Source organism: Cervus elaphus, chromosome X, assembly GCF_910594005.1.
Source record: "Cervus elaphus chromosome X, mCerEla1.1, whole genome shotgun sequence".
In the NCBI taxonomy this organism is placed as follows: domain Eukaryota; kingdom Metazoa; phylum Chordata; class Mammalia; order Artiodactyla; family Cervidae; genus Cervus; species Cervus elaphus.
This window is the reverse complement of record NC_057848.1, coordinates 136735062-136757900: the sequence shown is the minus strand read 5'-3', so window position 1 is coordinate 136757900 and position 22839 is coordinate 136735062. Positions and strand designations below refer to the sequence as shown.

Here is a 22839-nt window from a genome sequence, read left to right as displayed (position 1 = left end):
AAAAAGAATATATATATATATAACTGAATCACTTTGCTATACAGCAGAAATTAACATTGTAAATCAACTATATTTCAATAATGGAAATTAAAATGAAAATTTTTTCTAATTATAAAGGAAACAGATGCTTTTATAAAACATGTAGTAAATGCAGAAAATGTAAGAGTAAAGGGAAAGAAATCACAAAGTGATCAGATATCAGATCACATGAGGTAATAATGATCACTATTAATATGTGATATGTTATCTTTAAATTAGCATCATACTATATGTACTTTTTATAATTTCATATTTTCACTTAAAAATATACTACAGGAATTTTCCTGTGTCAACATATTCTACTTGAACATTACTCTGATGACTGCACAGAATTCCAGTCTATGGACATAGCATTTTAACAGTCACTATCCAGCAGGCAAACAGAAACCACTCTATACATTTAATACAGAAACAGACTTAATGCTAGTATTTTGCTATAAAGTTATAAAAAGTGCTGAAGAAGAAAAAAGGAGAACGGTGTGTCTTAGTGAGCTATCACTGTGTGACAAACCACTTCAAACTTACTTGTGTAAAACCAGAATTTAAGAAAAATTCTGTGGCTAACAATTTAGGCTGGGTTCATCTCAGCACTTCTGTAGTCTCAGTTGAGGGCTCTCATGCATCTATGGTTGGCTGTGGGCTGGCTTTGCTGATCTTGGCTGGGCTCCTTCCACATGTTTGGGGATTTCAGCTGGCACAAGGTGACTGGCTAGACAGACCCACATGGTTTGTCATTCTCTGGCAGGCCAGCGTGGGCGTATTCCATGGCAGTCAAGGGGCTCCAAGAGAAAGAGCAGAAGCCAGAGGGTCCTTCTGGGGCCTAGGCTTGGGACTACCACAGTGCCTTTTTCTCTGCCTTCTACTATTCCAAGTAAGGAACAAGGCCAACCCAGATTCGAAGAGTAGAGAAAGATTCCGCTTTTTATGTGGAAAGTTGCAAAGTCGCATTGCACAAGGGCATGGAAACAGGGAGAGAAAGAGTTCTGGCCAGTTTTGCAAATGACTAATGACAGTGTGACTTACCTAGGAAACCTGAAAGCTGCCACCATCCCTGGGGCTGGAGCCCATAAGTGGGTGATGGCACTTGTGGCACTTAATATTGATCTGTGAGAGGTACTGCTGCTGCCTCATTTGGAGGTACTGCTATCACTGAGTACAAACCTAGGAGTTTATAACCCTATGAATCTGTTAAAAGTGCCACAGATGTTTTGGGAACAAATAGTTGCCTGTAGTCATTGTTGCTGCCTCTAGAGGACCCCTTGAGACAAACTAAAAGGCTATTCTCTTTTCCACCTTACAGTCTCCCCACCAGTGCCTCCCAGTAGCAAGCCTAATGGGATGCAAGCTGAAAGGGACCCTGCAAAATGGAGTTTACTGGTTTCTAACCACCTGTGATACAGAGAAGAGCATCAAAAGTATAGCTGAGACTCAAGTGAAAAGTGACTGTACAATAATATCATCCATTTAATGAATCCCCCATTGCTGGACATTTAGTTATTTCTTTGGAAATACAACATAAATGTGGAGAGCAAAGCCATCAATGGGATAGTTTCTGAACCCAATGGACAATGATATTTAATTTCTAAGAAAGGCATTCAAGAAGGGATGTATCCTCCTTGAGATCAGCAATAAACAAATGATACATAAAACAGAATGGCTCAGAGTAGCTCTGCTCTGTCCCTCCAAGGGTAGATTTATGTCTTCGAGACAGGATGAACACCAGAATTCTGTCCATGTGGAGCTATCATCACACAGTTTACCTCCAAAATTATTTCCTTCACATTGCATTCCCATTTGGTTGAGGTGTAAAGGAAATATTCTGAAGTTATGATTATAATTTTTGTATCCAAAAAACACCATTGTATGCAAAAGCTTTAGCTGCATTTCCCTATGTCCAATAGTCACAGGATAAACATAAAATCCCAATGGCAATGTTGCAAACAGCATTTCTAAGGTTTAGCCTCTGTACACAGTGTTTCATTTTACTAATTTTTTTTATTATAAATGTAATACTGCTTGTAAAAAAATCAAACAAGTGTCTTCAGGGGTGAAGTTCCAGCCTAATAGCATTCAAAGATTTATCATGTACATTTCATCTTGAGTTTTTCCTATGAACACTCTAATACATTTTATTATTATAGTCACAGGTTACAATTCTCTTCTATAAATTGCCTTTGCAAGTAAAAGATTATATATTATGTATTATATTTTGATGAACCTTTTGTTTTAATACAGTTAAATATACATAATATATAAAAACCATATCACAGCATTCTATAGGATGGATATGCTAAAATTCATGTTATTGTTCATTTTCCTCAGTAGAGTACAAGTTCCCTGAGGACAGGAACCTGGTTTGGTTTGGTTGCTGAATCTCTAATGCTTAGACAAGCACCTGGCAAATAGCAGATGTTTCAAAATTGTGTAGAACGAATGACTAAATAGCAAAACACTAAAGATGAATATTCATATTGTTCTCCATCTTTCACTATTCCAACAATGAATTTGGCAATTAGCAATCTTATAAATATATGTTGAATGCATTGCCAAGACCAAAACAAACAAAAAAATGGAAGCACTTCAACCCCTCTCAAATTCATCCCAATATTTTCAGGAAGTCCCCAGTGAGAAGGGAGATGGCACTTGTATTTACAAGTCTGGTCTTCCTAGCTATTACTTAGACCTGCCAGTACCATTTCACAAATGTTAGTCCTGTTACAAAGTAGCATGGGTCTTTTCCTTCTTTTTAGCTTGTGTTGCTTGGGGAAGTAATCCGAGTCTCATGTTTCTACCCCATGTTCTGAGACATCCAGCTGTCATTCTGTGGAAATGAGAACAGTACCCTTTGTCCCTGCAATTTTTTGTTAAGCAGGCTATACTGGCTGTAAAACTTTGTGCTCTCGATATCTCTCTGAATTTTTTTTTCTTATCTAGTTTTTATTTTTTTTTTTTATTTTTGGAACATCTGCTTTCCCCCAAGGCTCAGGGGTAAATTCCCAATGAAGACATACAAGGGCCTGCCTCATTCATTCCATGTATAATATATATTGAGCTGTCCTCAGAACAAACCCTCTGATGCTCACATTAAAGCTCCTTAGACTAAATTTGCAAACCTTAGTTCTCTCCTCTCTTTGGTTGAGTGCTTTCCTGAGTGACTTTCACAGACATACCTTCAGCAGGTCCAGTCTGTCCTGTAGATGTTTCTGAATCCCAGGGTAAAAGTCATTTGTGGTGTTCAGGTGGGAACTCCTGGAAACACACAGATATATTAATAAATACAGAAATTTAGATGAATGGACAAATGCTCAAAATTCACTTCAGCAAATTCTCAAAACAGTTAAGGTTTTCCCCCTCTAAGCCCTAAAATTTTTAATACTTTAACCTTTTATGTAGAGGGCTTCCTTTATAAAAATATCCTTTTTATGATCATTGTTATATATGATCATTTAGAAATTTGGGGAAAGGAAGTAAATACAAAACATAAGAAATAAAATCACCTATAACCCCCACTCCCAGAGTTACCAGTGTGAAAATTTTATACATATTTTCTTCCAATTTCTTTTCTATATGTTCTTACCTGGTTCAGATCATAGTACATATATATTTTTCTACTTTTATATTTTTCCTTAATATTATAACAAAAACGTCCCTTTGCGACTAAAAAAGTTCTTCATCTACATGCCTGCTAACAACTGTAAACAAGTCCCTCGTTTGGATGTACCATTTACTGAGATCATATGGTATTTTAAAAGCCGTCCTCCAAGTTTACTCACACCAGAAGTCAGTCATATTCAATTCCTCCTTTTCCTTCATTACCCAAAGCCACTTCGTTTTGAGGGCTGTCTATTCTATTTCTGAACAATTTCTTTTACCTGTCTCAGTGGTTTCAATCCCAGCTAGAACATATAGGGAGCTTTAAAAAATAATGATTGCTGGGGCCCCACCAAAGACTGAGCTAATCAGAATCTCTGGGGGATGGAGACCAGGTATCCACAAGTCAAAAAGCTTCCCAGTGAATTTTTAGAGGAGGACAACACATTTAGTTTTATTTCAATCAAATCACACTTTCTTTTCCAACTATTGCAAAGTGTATCTACAATTTTCTATTACAGATCCACTTTTAAAAGGTTTTCTGTGACATTACAGCAAGCTTTTATTTTTCAAACAGAGGAATATGCCCAAATTTTTCCTCAAGTAAAAATAAAAACTCCATTCTAGTAAATGGCAATACATGAGATTACAGTAAACCAGACTCTTGAAAGGATAGCCAAGAAGTCTTCCAACGGTTTATTAGAAAGAATATAGACATTTTTTAAAAATTCCCCACTGCCAGGACATATATTGAGGTTTTCAGCCCAGGTACAAGGTGAATCGAAAAAAAAAGAAAGAAAGGAATGGAAAAAATTCAATAGTGCATTAACATTTTTTCCCACTCATTTGTCATAATGACAGTGCAAATACAAATTTGGTCTAAATGTACAGACTGTCAAGCAACAGTGTACAGCCTTTCTTCATCCTCTGTGCTAACAAATGTAGAGATTTAAGGATCAAGCAATACCAAACGTATAAGTTTCAAAACCGTCTAAGTTACAGCATTCGCTAGTTTTAGTCAAGATACATCTGGAACACTGACAAATGGTCACTTATGTACAATAATGTGAAGGAAATTTTTTGAAAAGTAAAACTTTAGTGAAATAATTCTGAAAGATATCAACATATTACTAGTTTAAAGTATCAACCAATTGTTTCAGCCACTTTGAATCCATGTTCTAAAATCTAAAATTTAGTTCCTTTCCCTAAGCTAAGTGCTTCCTAGGTTGTGAAGTAAAGGAGACTTTGGTGAAATGTTTTTATCACACCTGCTTTATCAATTGCCTAGGACCTCAACAGCATCATGGAAAAAATGGTGGTGGCGGTTTAGTCACTCAGTTGTCTCCGACTCTTGCGACCTCACGGACTGCTGCCAGGATCATCTGACAATGGGATTCTCCAGGCAAGAATACTGGAGTGGGTTCCCACGCCCTCCTCCAGGGGATCTTCCTGATCCAGGGATCGAACCCAAGTCTCCTGCATTGCAGGCAGATGCTTTACCAACTGAGTCACCAGGAATGCCCCCAAATTGCCCAGTACAATGTTACATACCAACCCTTAGCGAAACCTTTAAAAAAGCAAACAGGTTGAAAAATGGGTTATAGGAGGCAAATATAGTATCTGCCTTTAGAACTGTCAACTCAGGAATTCTCTCAATTACAGAATCTTGCAGAGAAGTGATTTTTCTTTCTCAAAATCCAGTGATGACAACATTCCTTACTCCAGATCTGGCATTTTTTCTTCATCACTGTCTGTGAATCATCACCTGCTCCATCTACTTCTGGTAAATCTACATTCTCATCACCACCCATATTGTTCATCATCTCAGAGAAACAATCAAAATTAGACATGTCTGCAACTGAATCATCTTCACAGTCTTTCCAATTATTGAAGTTCATACTAAGCCAATTAAGCTCTGCCCTCTCTTTTGTTAACCTTGGCCATGACTGGCCAGATTGTCCTTTTCATAAACAATATAAAATTGATCTGTTCATTCTTTTATGCTTGGCATCATTTGGATCAATACAGTGAAGAAGATCAATGTCATTTAAATGTTTAAAATGATCAATTCCTCCAAGACAACTGAATGTAAGTTTGGAGTTCTCAAAATTTACATTAACATCTTGACTGTCTTCAACACAAGATTCAGTGAAGACATAGTCCCTTGGATCGGATCCCTTTGCAGAAGCAGGCTGTATCGTGAACGGGGCAGGGGGACTGGCTAAAGGATGGGCGGGCCTCTCCAGTGGCCTGGATGCGGAGGTTTTCTCCTCAGTGAATTTTAATACAGCCAGAGTTGAGATGCACTGCCCCAGCCCCTCCTCCAGCCCCATGCCACTTCCCAAGGCCCAGCCCTGATCAACTCCCAATCAGGTTATTGCAGTTACCTCCTAACTCTTTTCTTGTTTCTGTTTTGTACATTATTTTCTTTATTTATCTAGGCTGTGCTGGGTCTTCATCACTGTGCAGGCTTTTCTTTTTGCTAATGGCAAAATGGTATATTCTTAGCCTCCTCTAGTTGTAGTGTGTGAGCCTCTCATTGCAGTGGCTTCTCGTGTTGAGGATCACAGGCCCTAGGGTGTGTGAACTCAGTAGCTGCGGCACATGGGGTCGATAGTTGAGGTTCCTGGGCTCAATAGCATGGGCTCAGTAGTTGTGGCGCATGGGCCTAGTTGTTCCATGGCATGTGAGAGATTCTTCCTGGACCAGGGATCGAACCCTTATCTCCTGCATTGGCAGACAGATTCTTTACCATCGAGCCACCTGGGAAGCCCCTCTCTTCCTGTTTCTAGTCTCTCTCTTCTGCAACCTCCACTCCTGCATACTGCTTCCCAAATTTCTTTGGGAAGTAACTGCTAAAACATGGGTCAGATCACGTCACTCCCCAACTTCCTAAACAAGAGAGTCAAACTTGGCCTGAGCAAGATCCTCCTCCGACCAACATTTCTGCATCCTTTCCTTCTCTGGGTCTTCCACTGCTCAAAGACCACCACTATCCTCTTCTTACTTCAACGTTTATTTCACATACCACATCCTTCTTCTATCAGTCAACAATTGTCTATTGAGTGGCTACTATATACCTGTCTACTCAGTATGTTTTTTGAATTGCTACTATATCTAGGTATTGGGGATATGGCAGTGAATAAGACAGACAAAATTACCTGCTTGGTGGAGCTTAGTGGGAGAGGCAGACAACAAAACAAGTGCACAAATAAGAAAATGTTAGGTAAGTGTGTTGCAGAGAATTGGAACATATAGCAACTAGGTGGCTATTTTTGACTGGGTGGCTATTTCCATCTGAAATGGCCTTTCGGAGGAGGTGACATCTATACTGAGATCTAAATGACAGGAAGGGAGGGACCAGCTATTCAGAGTTTAAGGGGCAATGCATTCTAAAGATAGGACCAGCCACTGTGAAGGCTTTCAGGTGAAATGAAGTCTGATTGAAGGGCTAGAAGAAGGCAGAGGAGCTAAAGCACAGGGGTGAAGGGGGAGCCGTGGGAGATGAAGTTGGAGTCAGCTCACATATGCTTTCTAAGTCAGGGTGTAGAGTTGGAATTTGATTCTTTGGGCAATGGATGGGAAGCCACTGGAGGGCTTTAAGTGAGAGAGTGACATGATGTACTTTGTGTTTGAACAAGATCACTCTGGTTGCTGTGGGACCAACACATTGGGGGTGACAGTTGGAGCAGGGACCAGGTAGGTGCTTTGGTGGCAGTCTGGTTTTCCTTGAAGTACTTGCTCCATTTAAGACAAATAACAAATCAAAAGCTCCCCTTGTTTTCAAGCAAAATATTAAAATTCTTATTATCATCTAACAGGACCTGGATGGGCTGACCTCTCTCCAGCCTCCTGTACACCATCTTTGTCCCTGCTATTGAGCCTTGCTGACCTTCTGTCAGTTCTTCTAATGTAGCAGGCCACAGGACCTTTGGACTTGCTGTGGTTATATGTTATTTGCATGTGTGACAAAATATACATACCATAAAATTTACCATGTTAACCATTTCAAAGTATACAACTCAGTGGCATTAAGGATATTCACAATGTCATCATCGCTCTCTAGCTCCAGAATTTTTTCATCATCTCAGGAGGAAACACTGGACTATTAAGCAGTCACTTCCCATTCCCTCCTGCCTCAGCCCCTGGGAGATCATAAATCTGCTGTCTCTATGGATTTTCCTGTTCTGGACAGTTCACAAAAATGAGTACAATATGTGGTATTACTGTGGCTTCTTTCACTCAGTATAGTTTCCAAGATTCATTCATATGGTAGCATGTGTCAGTACTTCATTCCTTTTTATGACTGAATAATATTCCCTTGCATGGATTTATCATATTTTGTTTATCCATTCCTTAGTTGATGGACATTTGTTTAGGTTGTCTCCACCCTTTAATTAATGTGACTAGTGCTGCTGTGAACACTCATGTACATGTTTTTGTTAGAATCCCTGCTTTCAATTCTTGGGGGTGTATACCTAGCAGTGAACTGCTACGTGATATGGTAGCTGTGGTCATATTTTGAGAAACGAGATCAGTGGATTTTCCACATGGATTAGTTTCCTGTGGCTGTGGCAACAAAGTACAATTAAAATAATTGCAGAAAATTTCTTTTCTCCCAGTTCTGAAGGCCAGAAGTCTGAAATCAAAGTGTCAGGAGGGCCAGGCTTCCTCTGAGACCAGGTAGAATCCTTGTTTGCCTCTTCCTAGCTTCTAGTGGTGACGATCAATCCTTGGCACTTTTGGTTTGCAGCTACATTTCAGTCAGTCTTATGGCCCTTCCCCTGTGTGTGTCTGTGTCTTCACGTGGCCCTCTTCCTGGGTCTTATTTTCTTTTAAGGACACCAGTCATATTGGACTAAGGGCCACCTTACTCCAGTATGACCTCCTCTTAAATAATTACATCTGCAACAACACTATTTCCAAATAAAGTCACATTCTGAGGTAAAGGGGGTGAGGACTTCAATATATCGTTTTGGGGGACACAATTCAATCCATGACAAACTGACAGACATTTCTGGGCTTCTGAATCCCCTGGGGATCTTGTAAACACGGGCTTGGTGTGAGGCCTGAGGTTATGCATTTTCAATCAGCTCTCCCAGCTGCTAGCAGTGCTGCTGGTTCACTGATATGGTGGCCAACTAGTCTGGGTTTTACCAATAAAACTCCAGAGTTAAAGGAAACCCTTCAGTCCTGGGAAAACTAGAATGTTTGTCACACTATTATATCACAGACCATATTTTGAGTAGCAAGGCTCTAGTTATGAACTATGGTGATTTACCCATTAATTACATTACTGAATACTCTTATCTTTATATTTAAATAAATTATTTTTTGCTAGAATAGCCCAAGATTTCAAGAATCTTGACCCCAGAAAGCTTCAGACAAACTGTGAAATGGTGACTTAGTTGAGTTCATGGGCGCCATATGTGAATATCATATATTAACTCATGAAATTATCTATGATTCTCAGCCTTGGCCCAGTTGGGTTGAAAACTGAGATTTTTGACCCCTTTACAGAGTAATTATGCACGGGAAAGATCTTTTTGGATAAGAATACTCACTGGGTTTGAAGTCTTCAGTATCCTTTTCTTGTGCCGCCCAGGGACTGTGAAAGTGGAGGTGAAGGCGCCTTTCTGAGGGTGGGTTTGAGCATGTCGTGGTTTGAGCTCTTGATTCCCGTTAGGACCACCTGAAAAACTTTGAAAACTGCCACACCCTCACTCCAAATCAAATGATTCAGGCTACCTGGGATTGGGCACAGGCAATCAAGGCTTTGTTGTTAGTGATTAAGTTCTCCACATGATGCAAATAAGCAACCAGAGTAGAAAATCACTCTGCAAGATCTTCCTTTATAAGAGAAACATTGCCAAGCTGTCCCTAATCTTTTTTTCCACCTGTACCCATATTCCTCTCCACTCCCCTCTATGCCCGCTTACCTCTCTGTCATGGTTGGTCATTACCTTGAGCAAGTTCTCCTCTTCCTCATGTTTGTGTCCTGTTTATACAATGACCTCACTGACCTGGGACCAAGTAGAACCCACTGGCGGTAATAATTACTCTTGTAACTGACCTTGGCAGGCTTTCTTTGAGCTTTATTGACTTTGTTTTTCATTCTTTCACAAAAGGCATCCTTAGCATCATCCACAATTAAGTTAGCCTGTGATAGTGTCGCTGTTTTGACTGCAGAGTCTCTTAGGAATCCAGCGAAATCTCCCACAGAATCTGTACTGTGTGTTCCTCTGTAAACCAGCCACAGGAAATCTGGGTGGGGTGTACATTGCTTTTTTATTGGGATATAATTCATGTGCTATAAAATTCACCCTTTTAAAGTGTCCAATTCAGTGGTTTTTAGTATATTCACGAAATTATGCAATCTAATTCCAGAGCATTTTTGTCACTCCCCAAAGAAACCCCCTACTCATCAACAGTCCCTCCTCATTCCTGTTGCCCCCCTGCAATTACTAATCTATTTCTGTCTCTATGAATCTGTCTATTCTGGACATTGCCTATAAATGGAACATTCAGTATGTGGTCTTTTGTGTCTGGCTTCTTTCACTTAGCATATTTTCAAGGCTCAAACATATTACAGCAAATATCAGTGTTTCGTTGTTTTTGTGTGTGTGTGACCAAATAATTTTCCATTATATGGATGTGCTACATTATGTTCATCTATTCACAAGTGATGGACATTGGGGTGCTGTGAACATTCATGGGCAAGCTTTTGTGTGGACATGTTTTCATTTCTCTTGGGAGCGGAACCACTGGGTCATATGGTAACTCTGTGTTTAACGTTTTGAGGAACTTCTGAATTGTTTTCCAACCTTATTTTTTGACCTTAAAACAGTTCTTTCCTGAGTGTGAGCTGGTCTGTACTTGTTAGGGTGGGGAATATGAGTCTCAGGGACTTTAAACATTTTTTTTCCTGTTATACATTTTATGTGAAGAATGAATGGTACTTTCATATAGAACCGTGTCATTCAGCTTCATCATTTGAAAATGTCAAGAAAGCATGGACTGCCTGTGGTGGCAAGGATTGGGGGTGTCTGTCTGAACTCCCGTGTTCCTAACCATCCCTCCAGCTGTATCTCCGGCCACCTGTCACAGTCTGTTACTGGCACAGACAAGGCCAGCTTGTTCCAAGGACACGACTACTGGGCCACTTCCATCTCAGATGGCCTGGTGGGCCGTCCAAAAGTAGGAATCCGATTGCTTTCCGGGGATGGCAATAAACCAGGTGCAGACGATCCTGCCAATGGAAAGCCCTACTGCGTACAAAGCAGAAACTCTCCTACTCACTCTCGGAGGCCCTGCCCCACTCCTCGGCTGGCTGGCTGAGCCTGTGCGGACTCGCGCGGGCGAACGGCCTCCTCCGCATGCGCAGTTTCCGCCGCTCGGTTCCTTAAGTGGGCGCTCTGCCGGGTGCGCGCTCAAGCACGCGCGCAGTCTCGCGTGCACGCGCGCACGGGGCCTCTAGCCGCACGCGCCCCTGCCCCGCCCCGCCCCGCCCCGCCCCCACCCCCTCCCCCCTCCCGCGCGCCCGCCCGCCTCCAGCCGCCGCCGCCGCCGCCGGAGCTCTGTAGTATGGCATCGAGGAGAATGGAGACCAAACCTGTGATAACCTGTCTCAAAACCCTCCTCATCATCTACTCCTTCGTCTTCTGGGTGAGTGGCCACGCCGGACCGGCGGCTGTGCTGCCGTCCATCGGTCAGTGTAGTGATGCTCCGGGAAGAGAAGGGGGAGGAAAAAAGCCAAAGCAAAAATCAAATCTTGTGAGCCCTCCTTACGGAGACAGGCGCAGGGCTGGGGCTGCAGGATGGCAGGGTGCAGCCTTGGGGCTGCTCGGACCCTGCACCCCGCCCGGTGTAGGTTGCGAGGGACCTTTCCAAAATATTTTAATGTATTGACTTGTTCTTTTAAGCTCGCGGGTTAGGGTCAGCCTCTGGGGAAAGTTGCGGTTTTATTCGGCTGTTTTCCTCTCTGGATCCCCCTCCCCATCCTCCTTTACAGCCGGTTCGCGGCGCCTCTTGGCGCTAACCTGTGGCCGGCTGGGAGCAGGCGCGAGAGCGCAGGGTTTGATCCCAGATTCCCGGTTATTCCCGACCCCGCGGGGCTGCGAGAGGCAGGCGCCGGGAGCCGTGAGCTGCTTGGCTGGGCAAGGGAGATCAAAGGCCCCCCCCACCCCCCCAAGCGCACTGATAGTGGGTGGGCGCCGCCGCCGCGCCGAAACGCACGAAGGGAAGAGGGTCTTACATAAACCAGGGGCATCTTTGCGTTTTCTCGGAGACCCAGGTCTTAGGACCTTTTGCCCACTCGCCTGCACCCTTACACTCATCTTTCTGTCGTTGCGTGAACCCATTCCGCAGAGCCCCAGGGAAGGACCCCCACCACTTGGCGACAGCAATAGCGCCCCAACTCTACTCCCCATCTAACTGGTGCTGCTATCGGTCCTTGAACCTCAATGCAGAAGGGTGACGTCAGCCCCTCAGCAGAAGCCTCTGCGCGCTGGAGGAGTGGGGGGGCGGACTCCAGGCTTGTGCCTTACCTCATCCTGTTTGGCAATTCGTGGAATCAGTGCAGGGCTGACACTGCAGTGATTCATTTGAAGTAGGTGGTACCTAAAGACCATTCCCCGTTATTTCTCTATCCGTGTAGATGACTCCCTTCTCCCCAAGTTTTCCTTTCCTGAACCAAGCCACAGCCACCCTACAGGACAGTGAATGTCACCCCCCACCCCCCACCCCCCAATAATCTGGGTCACTTCAGCTTTCAAGGCAGTCGTTTTGAAACCTGAGGCTTTGCAGAAAAAGCCAATCCCCGTCTTTGGTGGTTTTTCTCTTTGCCTTTCCCCCCGCCCCCCCAGTTAGCCCTAATTTTGGTTTGAAAGTGGGGCACAGTGCTTTATGAGGTACTCAGACTCGGCCTGATGGTGAAACAGGCTGTTTGTAATGACCAAGGCAGGAACTGAGATTTATTAAGGATTAAAAAAATTCCTAATGCGCCCCCCGCCCCCTGCGGACATTCCTTGTCATTGGCGATTTTTCAGGTCGGGAAACTGGACTCTGGGGATCAGGCATACCAAGAACTCTGCAATGAGATAAGATAGATTAACTGGTATATCACACAGGCTACCACAGAAATGGACTTTACTTGGGCTGAAATTTCAGTAGTGGAATTGTGAGCTCTGCCCAGATCCTATATTATGTTCTTCTTGGAAAAAGCAAGAATGCATGCTGGTTGCTGAAACTTCCCAGTAAGCTTTCCTGGGAACTGGTTAAGCTTTTTTGTTTGTTTGTTTCATTATATCTCTTTGTGTTTGGCCCTTCCTATTTACTTGACTTCCTATTTGTTCCTGGAGTAAATCATATGGGTAATTATTTTTAGCTTCCTGAAAAATCTTCCAGCATCTCTGCTTGCTGGTAAAGAAGGGAGCCTTCTAGAGGAAGACTTTTCATGGGAGCTTTTTAACTCTTCTTGTTTACTCCCTCCCCTCCCCAACCTCCTGAATCCAATTCCTTAATGCACCCTAATACATCTTAAGCACAACATTTTATGCCCTCTGAAGTTCCTTGATGCCTGCATTTTCATTTTTTTCCTACTTTCAAGATTTCTGTAGTCTCTTAAATGTTTACCTGATGAGTTTAATAGTTCAAATAGCATTCAATAATCACTTCATACTTCACAACCAACGAATGAGATCTCTCCAGATGCAAGGGAATTTTTAAATGAGACATTTTCGTGAATAAACCATGGTACAAATGCTGTGTTTTCCATTATACCTTAAATGGCAATGAAAAAAACAGCTTTATTGAGATCTCATTCACATACTTCACCCCTTTTAAAGTGTACAAATTAGTGGTTTTTAGTGTATTCACAGATACGTGTAACCATCACCCCAGTCAATTTTAGAACATTTTCATTACCTGAAAAAGAAACCCCATACCTTTTAGCTATCATTCTCTTTTCTGCTCTCAATAACCCTCACCACCCTAAGCAGTCACTAATCTACTTTTTGTATAGATTTCCCTTTTCTGGACATTTCATCTAAATGAAATCATATAGCACATGTGGTCTTTGTGAATGGCTTCTTTTGCTTAGCATAATGTTCTCATTCATGTTTATTCCTTTTAATGGCCAAATAATACTCCACTGCATGCTTATACACTATCGCATTTTGTTCATTCACTTGTCCACTGATAGACATTTGGGTTATTTCTATCTTGTGGCTATTATGAGTCAGTGCTATAAACATTTATGTGCAAGTTTTTGTGTGAATGTATGTCTTTGTTTCTCTTGGGTATATACCTAGGAGTGGATTTGCTGGGTCATATGGTAACTCTGATTAATCATTTGAAGACCTGCCAGACTGTTTACCAAAGTGACTGCACCATTTTACATTCCTTCCAGCAGTGTATGAGTACTGTGATTTAAAGTATTTCTCCACGTTCTTGCCAACATTTGTTATTATCTGACTTTTAAAATTCTAGCCATGCTAGTAGATATCTCATTGTGGTTTTTGATTTGAATTTCCTTGATGAGCAGTGATACCCAGCATCTTTTTATATACTTATTGGTCATTTGTATATCTTCTTTAAGAAATGTCTGTTTATGTCTTTTACCCAATTTTTATTTCAGTTATTTTTTAAACATTGTTGTATGTGTTGTATGTTGTATGTGTCCTTTATATATTCTTGATTCAAGTCTCTTATCAGATACATCATTTGCAAATATTTTCTCCTGTTGTTCAGTTGCCCAGTCACGTCCGATTCTTCGTGACCCCATGGACTGCAGCACGCCAGGTCTCCCTGATTCTATGGATTGTTTATTCACTTTTCTTGGTGGTGTCCCTTGACGTACAAAGGGTTTTTTTATTTTGATAAAGTCCAATCTACCTATTTTTTGTTGCTTGTGCTTTTAGTATCATATTTAAGAATTTTTCACCAAATGAGGAGTTTATGAAGAAAATACTGTCTATAAGAGTGATTTGCCTGTTCAGTAAATGCAGTTGGTAAATGTATCTTTCTCTGGCATGTAGTAGGTACTCAAATATTTGTCAAAACTTCTGGGATTATGTTAGGTAATTTACAAGAAGGATGATCTTGGTGTTCTTTTAAGTGGAAGATGGACAAAAGATTAGGCAGAATTTTTTCCTTCCTGTTTTCTTTGAATCATTTTAATGCGACTACTTCTCTTCCCATACCTCGGATTTAGGACTAGAAGACGTTTGAGCTTAAAACGGTGGTAGACCAGTAGCATCAAGAGATGGATGTACCTACAGATATGAGAGATCTCATATATGCATTAATATACTGTATTGGTATTTTTCTTTCTGACTTACTTTAGAAAGATGGTAATGATGAGCCTATATGCGAGACAGTAAAAGAGACACAGATGTAAAGAATAGACTTTTGGACTCTGTGGGAGAAGGCAAGGGTGGGATGATTTGAGAGAGTAGCATTGAAACATGTATATTATCATATATGAAACAGATCGCCAGTCCATGTTTGATGCATGAGACAGGGTGCTCAGGGCTGGTGCACTGGGATGACCCAGAGGGATGGGGTGGGGAGGGAGGGGGGAGGGGGGGTTCAGGATGGGGAACACATGTATACCCATGGCTGATTCATGTGAATGTATGGCAAAAACCACCACAATATTGTAAAGTAATTGGCCTTCAATTAAAATAAATAAAAAAAAGAAAGATCTTGTTTTATCTGGCCTCCTCTTCTATCTATAGTCACTCTCCCTCTCTGAGATGTTCCTTTAAAGCAGTGGTTCTCAGCAGCAAACAGTTTTGCCTCTCCCCCCACCAGTATTGGGCCATGTCTGCAGACATATTTTGGTCACAGCTGGGAGTGGGGTGCTACTGGTATCTCATTGGTAGAGGCCACAGGTGCTGCTAAGCATAGTATAAGGCACAGGACAACCCTTCACAAGAAAGAATTATCTGGCTCAAAATGTCAACAGGGCCCACAACCTCTGCACTAGTGGACTTTACATAGTAATAAGTTAATATGTAGAAAAAGAGAATCTTATGCAGAACTCCCTATATTTACTATTGTTTGGAACCACTATACCCAAGCACTCACAACACAATCGCAAGTAAGAAGAGAAACATTCTCCTTTTTATTTGGAGATAAAGGTAGGTGGTCCTTTATGTAATAGTATTGAAATAGATGGGATGATCCTCCAGTTAAATAGTATCACCTGAATGTTAGGTAAGTGGCTCCATTATGGTCCTTGAATTGTATGTTTCATTTTCAGAGGAGGGAAAAATACACCTAGTAGTAAGTTATCCTGAGCTTTAAGACTAGCAAACAGTGCCTGACACATAGAAGGTTTACTCTGGAAGTATTTAACAAATGGATGAATAAATGAAATTTTATTAACTACTCTTGGGCTCATGTATTTATTTCAACTCACCTCAATTGGGAGGGTTTTTAAAAGCGATATTTTCTGTCTACCTGTGGTGGTTTAAACGTGTTCCTGACAGTGATGCGTGAAAAGGTGGAATAGAGAACGTTACAAGACTTGATCTTCTAATGATAGTTCGGTTATTATATTTTTATGATCAGCTAGTTTGCCAGCCACTGTACTTATCTAAAATTTTAATTGGAATTTGTTAAGCTTGAATAAAAAAGATATCTTACTCTAATAAAAAAAAAAACTCCATGACAAATACAGTTTTTTCAACAACAAACAGGAAAACTATAAATGTGATGCTTACAAGGTAAATTATTTTGATTTAGAAAATTTTTTAATGTATTTTAAACACTCATCTGAGTTCTAAGCCAAGATTGAAATCCACTATAGTTACATCCACTAAATAATATGGTAAAGAGAAACATCCTAGCTTCATTCCAGTGTATATTGGATTTCGTTTCTTCTTTGATGATCCAAAGAGGAAATTCGCTTGATCAATTCTGATACCAAATTCTCTTATGGTGAAATATCAGTGTTTTTTTTTTTTAATTTTGGAAGCATCTCTAATCTTTTTAGGGAGAAGATTAAAAGAAATAATGGTCAGAACATTTCTTTTCTTTTGTCATCCAGAAAGTTTAGGTACTTGGATTAAATAGAGGGGGGAAAGTCTTAACAGCCTCTAACGTTTTACAAAAGTGTTTGAATTTGGGCACACACTTAAGGCTACACTATCCTTTTGTGTGTCTTTGGAATTCACCAAACATTCATTGAATGTCTTGTATGCTAGGTATTTCAATAGAATGTTTACCAACGTTTACTAGCTGCTGCTTTTACCGTGTTACCTTCGTTTCTAAACAAAGCAGTTAATCTATTACTTTTCAGTATTAGGTGTTATATATTGTCTTCCTACTATGGAAGATCATGATCTAGTTCTCTTACTCCTTTCTCCCTCCCTCACATCTTTCCTAAATTGGGTAGACCCTAATATATCTTTTATCAGTATCATATCAACTTGGTTAGAGCAGTAGTCAGTGATCATATATTTTTTTTTCAGTGATCATATTAATTAGGTAAGCTGATTCACAGCTAAACCTTGTAGTGTCTATTATGATTGCTTGCACAGCTTTTCCTTTTCAGTTAAAAGTTGCCTTGTTTTATCCTTTACTTGTTAATTTTCTTCTTTCACCACTAAATTATCCCCGTATTCTCCCCGAAGAACTGCAAATCTTCACTTAGTGTATTGAAACACGTCGTGTATCCTGTCAGTTTCCTATTCTTAAAAAACAATCATTAATATTGTTAGAGATGTTTCTCCCAGAGTAGGCTAGTGTTTGCTGGGCCTTTGAAACAGCTGACATCATTATAATCTCCCTTTACCATTATCCTGGGGAATCTTGTCTCCTTTTACATTGAGTCTTCAGTTTCCTAGATGTCCTGTCTTCCTCTTTTTTGTTCATCCATTTTGGTGGAGCAAACCTTCTAGTAACTTTATGGAAAAGAGTTCATGAGAGGTTAATTTGTTGAGGCTTTGCAGGTATGAACATTTTATTATGCTCTTGCACATAATTTGATAGTTTGGCTGAGTATAGAATTCTAGTTCATACATCAATTTACCCTCAGAATTTTTCTGTCACTTTCTCTTCTCCCCCAGGCCTCTTGCTCTTGTTGCTGTTGAGAAATCCAAATGAGTTTTTTTTTAATATTCTTCTTCTTAAATTCTGCTTTTCTTTGAAAGTATCTGGAATCTTTCTAGTTCCTAGTGCTCTGAACTTTCACAATACTACCTCTTGCCATATGTTTATTTCTATCTTTCCTCTGTACCCTTTCAGTGTGCAAACTCAGGTCCTTCCATTTGGGGAAGTTTTCTTGTTTTGTTTTGCTTTATTTTAAATTTCCTTTCATTTTCTCTGTTGTGTCTGTTTTAGTGTTGGACCTCTTAGATCCTCTAATTTTCCTCCCTTCTGTTTTCTAATTCTTTGTCTTTTTGTTCTGCCTTCTGGAAGATCTCTCCCAGTTTACCTTGCCTGCTATTGCATTTTTCATGTGTTTTATATGTTGATTTTTAGGAGCTCCCTTTTGAGGTCTGAGCATTTCTTTCTCTAGTATCCCACTCTTGTTTCATAAATGTAATATTTTAAGATCCTTCTGACAATATTAATGATGGTTTTTTTAAAAAAAGTTTGCTTCTTTCTGCAGTTTCCTCCCAGCTTCTGTGTTATCTGGCATACTACAGACTGACCTCAAATTTCTGGTAACCATTTGCTCTCTGTTCTATATATGTTTAAGAGTGGAGCTCTGGAAATGCTGACTGGAGCCTCTTAGCATGAAATGAGAGTTTGTAAGTTGGGTGATTTAGCTGGGCCGTTGAGTTTTGGAACTGAGTCTTTTCCTTTGGTCTAATCAGATTTCCTATGGAAGAATCTTCCGATCTTCTCTCCGGATAAACAAGGTTAGGTTTATAGATGTCTCCATGTGCAATATAAATACACCTTTGCTTAAGCTCCTGTCTCAAGTGTAGAATCCAGTGTCCACTGTGCTTATGTTCTCTAGTTCCTTCTCCCTAGATAGTAAATCTCTGAACCCATGATAGAATGGGGGAGAAGGCAGAGACTGGAAGTTGGAGGGGATCTAATTGCTTTTCCAAAAGCTTTTCCCAGATTCTCCTTGTTTTAGCTCCCTTTTGTGCCTGGTCCCAAGAGTGCATGGAGTTGCCTTCTGGGGGTGCTTGTGTGCAAATATTTTATTCTTGGATTTGCTCACAGCTGCCATAAGATTTGGCTTTTTCTCAGCTTCCAAAATGTCATTGTGGTTGTCTCCTCTTCCATTCTCTTTGTTATTGAGGGTTTAAAAAAAAATCCAGTCATTTCAGTGGACTTTTGGTAGCTAGCCAAGGTAAATGAATGTGTTCAATCCATCATCTTTAACTGGAAGTCCTTTATATCTGTATCTCTACCTTGCATGTAACTAATTAAATACGGAGTTGATTGTGAGTGATTGAATAGAGCATCTGCTGAGATGGCAACAGTTGGGATCTTCTAATAGATATTGGTACCTACTTTTCAACTTAAGAGCTTTTGTGTTAAGGGGGGTGTTCTAGGTTGGAACAGGCTTACTAAACCACATCCTCTTCAAGGTTATCTGGTCATCAGGGAATGGAGTTGGATAAATGGGAACGAAGTTCTGAAGGTTGCTGCTGTTTTTTTCTGCTCATCGAATTTCTTCCCATCAAGTGGAGCCCCATGTGTCTTCTGATCTAATTCAGACCTTGCTGGATTAATTTAATGTGGAAGCAGCAGAGTTTCAAAGTATGGTGGGGAACTTGATGTTACATGGGTCAGGGCTCTTCTATTTTTCTGTTACCACAATGATAACCCTCCGTGTTTATTATACAACTTGTGCATTATAATCTGAAGAGTTTTTTTTTCTTATTTAATTCACTTTACTTCCTATATGAACGTGCAGTTAGGCCACTTGCACTACCTTTTATAGCATTTGTGGAACATTAAGTTTTTTCCACTACGTAGTTGCTTAGAAAAAGCTGACTTTTTATCCAGATAGATTGAAACACTCTGCTTAATTTTAATTACAGCTGGAGTTCTTGATTTGACCCTACCGTGGACTCCATTCCTGATGATTCATTGACTGTTCAGCATTATGTACTGTTTTAAGGAAGCACTTAAAAAGGTGCTTTGAATGGAAAGTCATCTGTGACTGTGTTTCTCTGTTTAAACATGTTAAACCTTTGACATGGGTGACTAATGCACCACTAAAGCAATTTGAAGTGCACTGTAAAAAATATATTCTTATGTCTTTTTCTCCTTTGAACCCATTACAGCAGCTTCCAATTTGGCTTATCTCCACATGACAGGCAGATCGTTGGATTACTGCTCTTAAATTTCCTTTTTTGGCTGTTATCCTACTTGCCTTGACAGAATGCTTTTCATTCTTGGCTGAACATTTTTGTACCTTTTGATGTAGAGTCTCAATATTCATCAAGAAAATGACATAAAGAGGGGAAGATAGAAAAGAGCTTTTCTTTGTCTTGATTTCCCTTTGGTTATTTGATCACTTGAACTTGTAAGCCTGTGAAAGAGTTTGGTGATAGAATTAAGGATCCCAGTTCTACTGTGGAAGATTTTCTTTATGCTTTTTGTAAGCTGTGATAGGCTTTTTCATCATCATTTGTTGTAGGGGAAATTGCAGTTGCCTTGTACTGAAATAAAAGATGGGCTGGGTCAGGTGAGCAAACTACATTTATGGTGGTCAATCCTATTTGCCCATCAGGGTTGCCTAAGGAGCCCTAAAATACTATATGCTTAGACTTCACGGTAAGAGGTTCTGATTCATTTGGCCTGGAGGAGGGTGCCAGCTTTCATAGTTTTAAAATAATCTTCCAGGTGATTCAGCTGTGCAAATAGGATTGAGAGCCACTGATTCAGGGAGAACTGTGTAATAGCAGGCCTGGTTCATCTTGGATCTGGAGATAGCTAGGGAATATCTAGCTATTGAGTAGCTTGTTATTGTTTAGTTGCTAAGTCGTGTCCAACTCTTTTGCAACCTCATGGACTGTAGCCTGCCAGGCTCCTTCTGCCCATGGGATTTCCCAGACAAGAATACTGGAGTGAGTTGCCATTTCTTTCTCCAGGGGATCTTCCCGACTCAGGAATGGAACCATCTCCTGCTTGGCAAGCAGATTCTTTACCACTGAACCACCAGGGAAACCCTATTGAGTATCTAGCATGGGCCTGTTGATTTGGTCTGCTTTGCTCAAAAGTCTGAGGCTAGGTGTCCAGTATCTCTTAGTAGACCAAAATGGCCTTGTCACTCTTAGGAGACCTTGCTAATCTTTCCTAACTAGAGGAGTGCTCATCAGAATCACTAAAGGGCTTTGAAAACAGTTGTTTGGTCCTATCTCATAAGGTTTCTGTTTTAATTGATCTGGAGAGGGACCTGGGTATGTATTTTTTTTAAACCATTCCTAAGGTGATTCTGATTTCTGGGATATGACTCTGGCCTGTGATAGTTTGTTATAAATAAATTCTTAACATATGCTTTCCTGTGATCTGTAGTACCATGAGGCTAGTTTGAGGAGAAGGTTCCATAAGCAAGATGCAGCCAATCTAGTATTTTTCTCACCCACTGAATTGGTGTCTTCCATGTGTCTGCAATTGGATGCTTGGAGTTTGGAGTAGTTTCCATTCCTTAGGGGGAATGTATTTGTTTATAGTTGCACTTAGAAGTTAGGAAGTCTTAGTTTTCCCTCTATCAAGATTAGACTATTATTCATTATGTAAGGAGAAGGCAATGACAACCCACTCCAGTACTCTTGCCTGGAAAATCCCATGGACGGAGGAGCCTGGTAGGCTGCAGTCCATGGGGTCTCGAAGAGTCGGACATGACTGAGCGACTTCACTTTCACTTTTCACTTTCATGCATTGGAGAAGGGAATGGCAACCCACTCCAGTGTTCTTGCCTGGAGAATCCCAGGGACGGTGGAGCCTGGTGGGCTGCCGTCTATGGGGTCGCACAGACTTGGACACAACTGTAGTGACTTAGCAGCAGCAGCAGCAAAGTGTAAAACAAAACCCTGAATTTATTACTTAACAAAGTAAGAGATTAGTACTAGTCAAGCAGAGTTTATGAGTGAAACAGATTGCTGATCTTTTGGGGAAGCGTGGTGGTGTTTGATGGTTGCTTTGGTTACAGAAGAAGGAGTGGTTGCCCTTGGCCTTAGAATCATGGCTATTTGGGTGAGACTGTTGTTGATTGCCTCTGGGAAGCATAGTCACTGCTGTACTGTTGATTGGTTGACCTTGAGTTGTGTGAGGCTGTCGCTGTAATTAGCTTCTAGAGGTATGTTCCCTGAAACAAGGTGAGTTGTCACTGATGATTAGACTAAGCTGAATTGCCACTGATCGAATCAGTTTAGAAGTGGGTGCTGGTAGTTACCATGCCTACTGAATAATCAATCTTCTCCCCCCCAGGAGTATAGAGACTTTTATTCTTGCTTCAGATTACCAATGCTTATTTCTCAGTGAGATGAGTTTATCTCTTCACAGATGCAATTATTGTATCAGAAGAAACCTAATAGAGTCTAAAGATAAACTAATATGAGAATTTGGTAAAGTGGTTAGATGCAAGATAAAAATACAAAAATTAATTGCTTTTCATTATTTTGCATAAGCCTTAGAAAAGAAAAGGGAGAAAAAATTTCAGTCTCAGTAGCAATAGAAATCATGACTACTTCAGAATAGTTTAAAAAAAAGTAAGGCTCTTATATGAAGAAAACTAAAATCTTATTGAAGATTATAAGATCTGAACAGATTAAAGAACATTGTGTTCTTCAGTGGGGAGATTTAGTACTATAAAATTATCAGTTTAAAATGTGTTTAATGTAATTCCAAATAGAGTCCCAATGGAATTTTTTGGGGGGAGGGAGTGGCACTTGATAAAAGCAATGTTTATGTAGAAGAATAAATGCTGGAGAAGGCAAGAGACATATGGGACAGGGGGAAGGAAGTCTATGCCTTACCAGTGTTATCAGAATATACTATTGTATATAAGATGGCCACTGTCATCATCCTCGTTTCTGGTATTTATGTTCTTGTGTAATCTCCTTCATTTGGGTTTGGGCAGGACCTGTGACTAGTTTCTAACTAAGAGAATACAACAAAGGTGGTTCTTTTTTTTTTTTTTTAAAACAAAGGTGTTTCAATGTGTGTGAATACATGTACATGATTATATTAGATAAGATTGTAATGTCTTCCTGAGAGACTTTGTCCCTG

At 40.5% G+C, this 22839-nt stretch overlaps 1 protein-coding gene and 1 pseudogene across 1 annotated transcript in view; one reads left to right on the top strand and one right to left on the bottom strand.

Moving 5' to 3' along the window:
- Positions 1-5346: 5346 nt before the first annotated feature.
- LOC122690498 lies at positions 5347-5963 on the bottom strand (annotated as a pseudogene).
- Positions 5964-11152: 5189 nt separating this feature from the next.
- The window catches only part of TSPAN7 (tetraspanin 7), a 127403-nt gene continuing 115716 nt past the window's right edge, over positions 11153-22839 (top strand). The window contains exon 1 of the mRNA XM_043895691.1: positions 11153-11295. Within this exon, the coding sequence (XP_043751626.1) occupies positions 11215-11295 (81 nt within the window). The 5' untranslated portion in view covers positions 11153-11214. The remainder of the gene's footprint in view (positions 11296-22839) is intronic.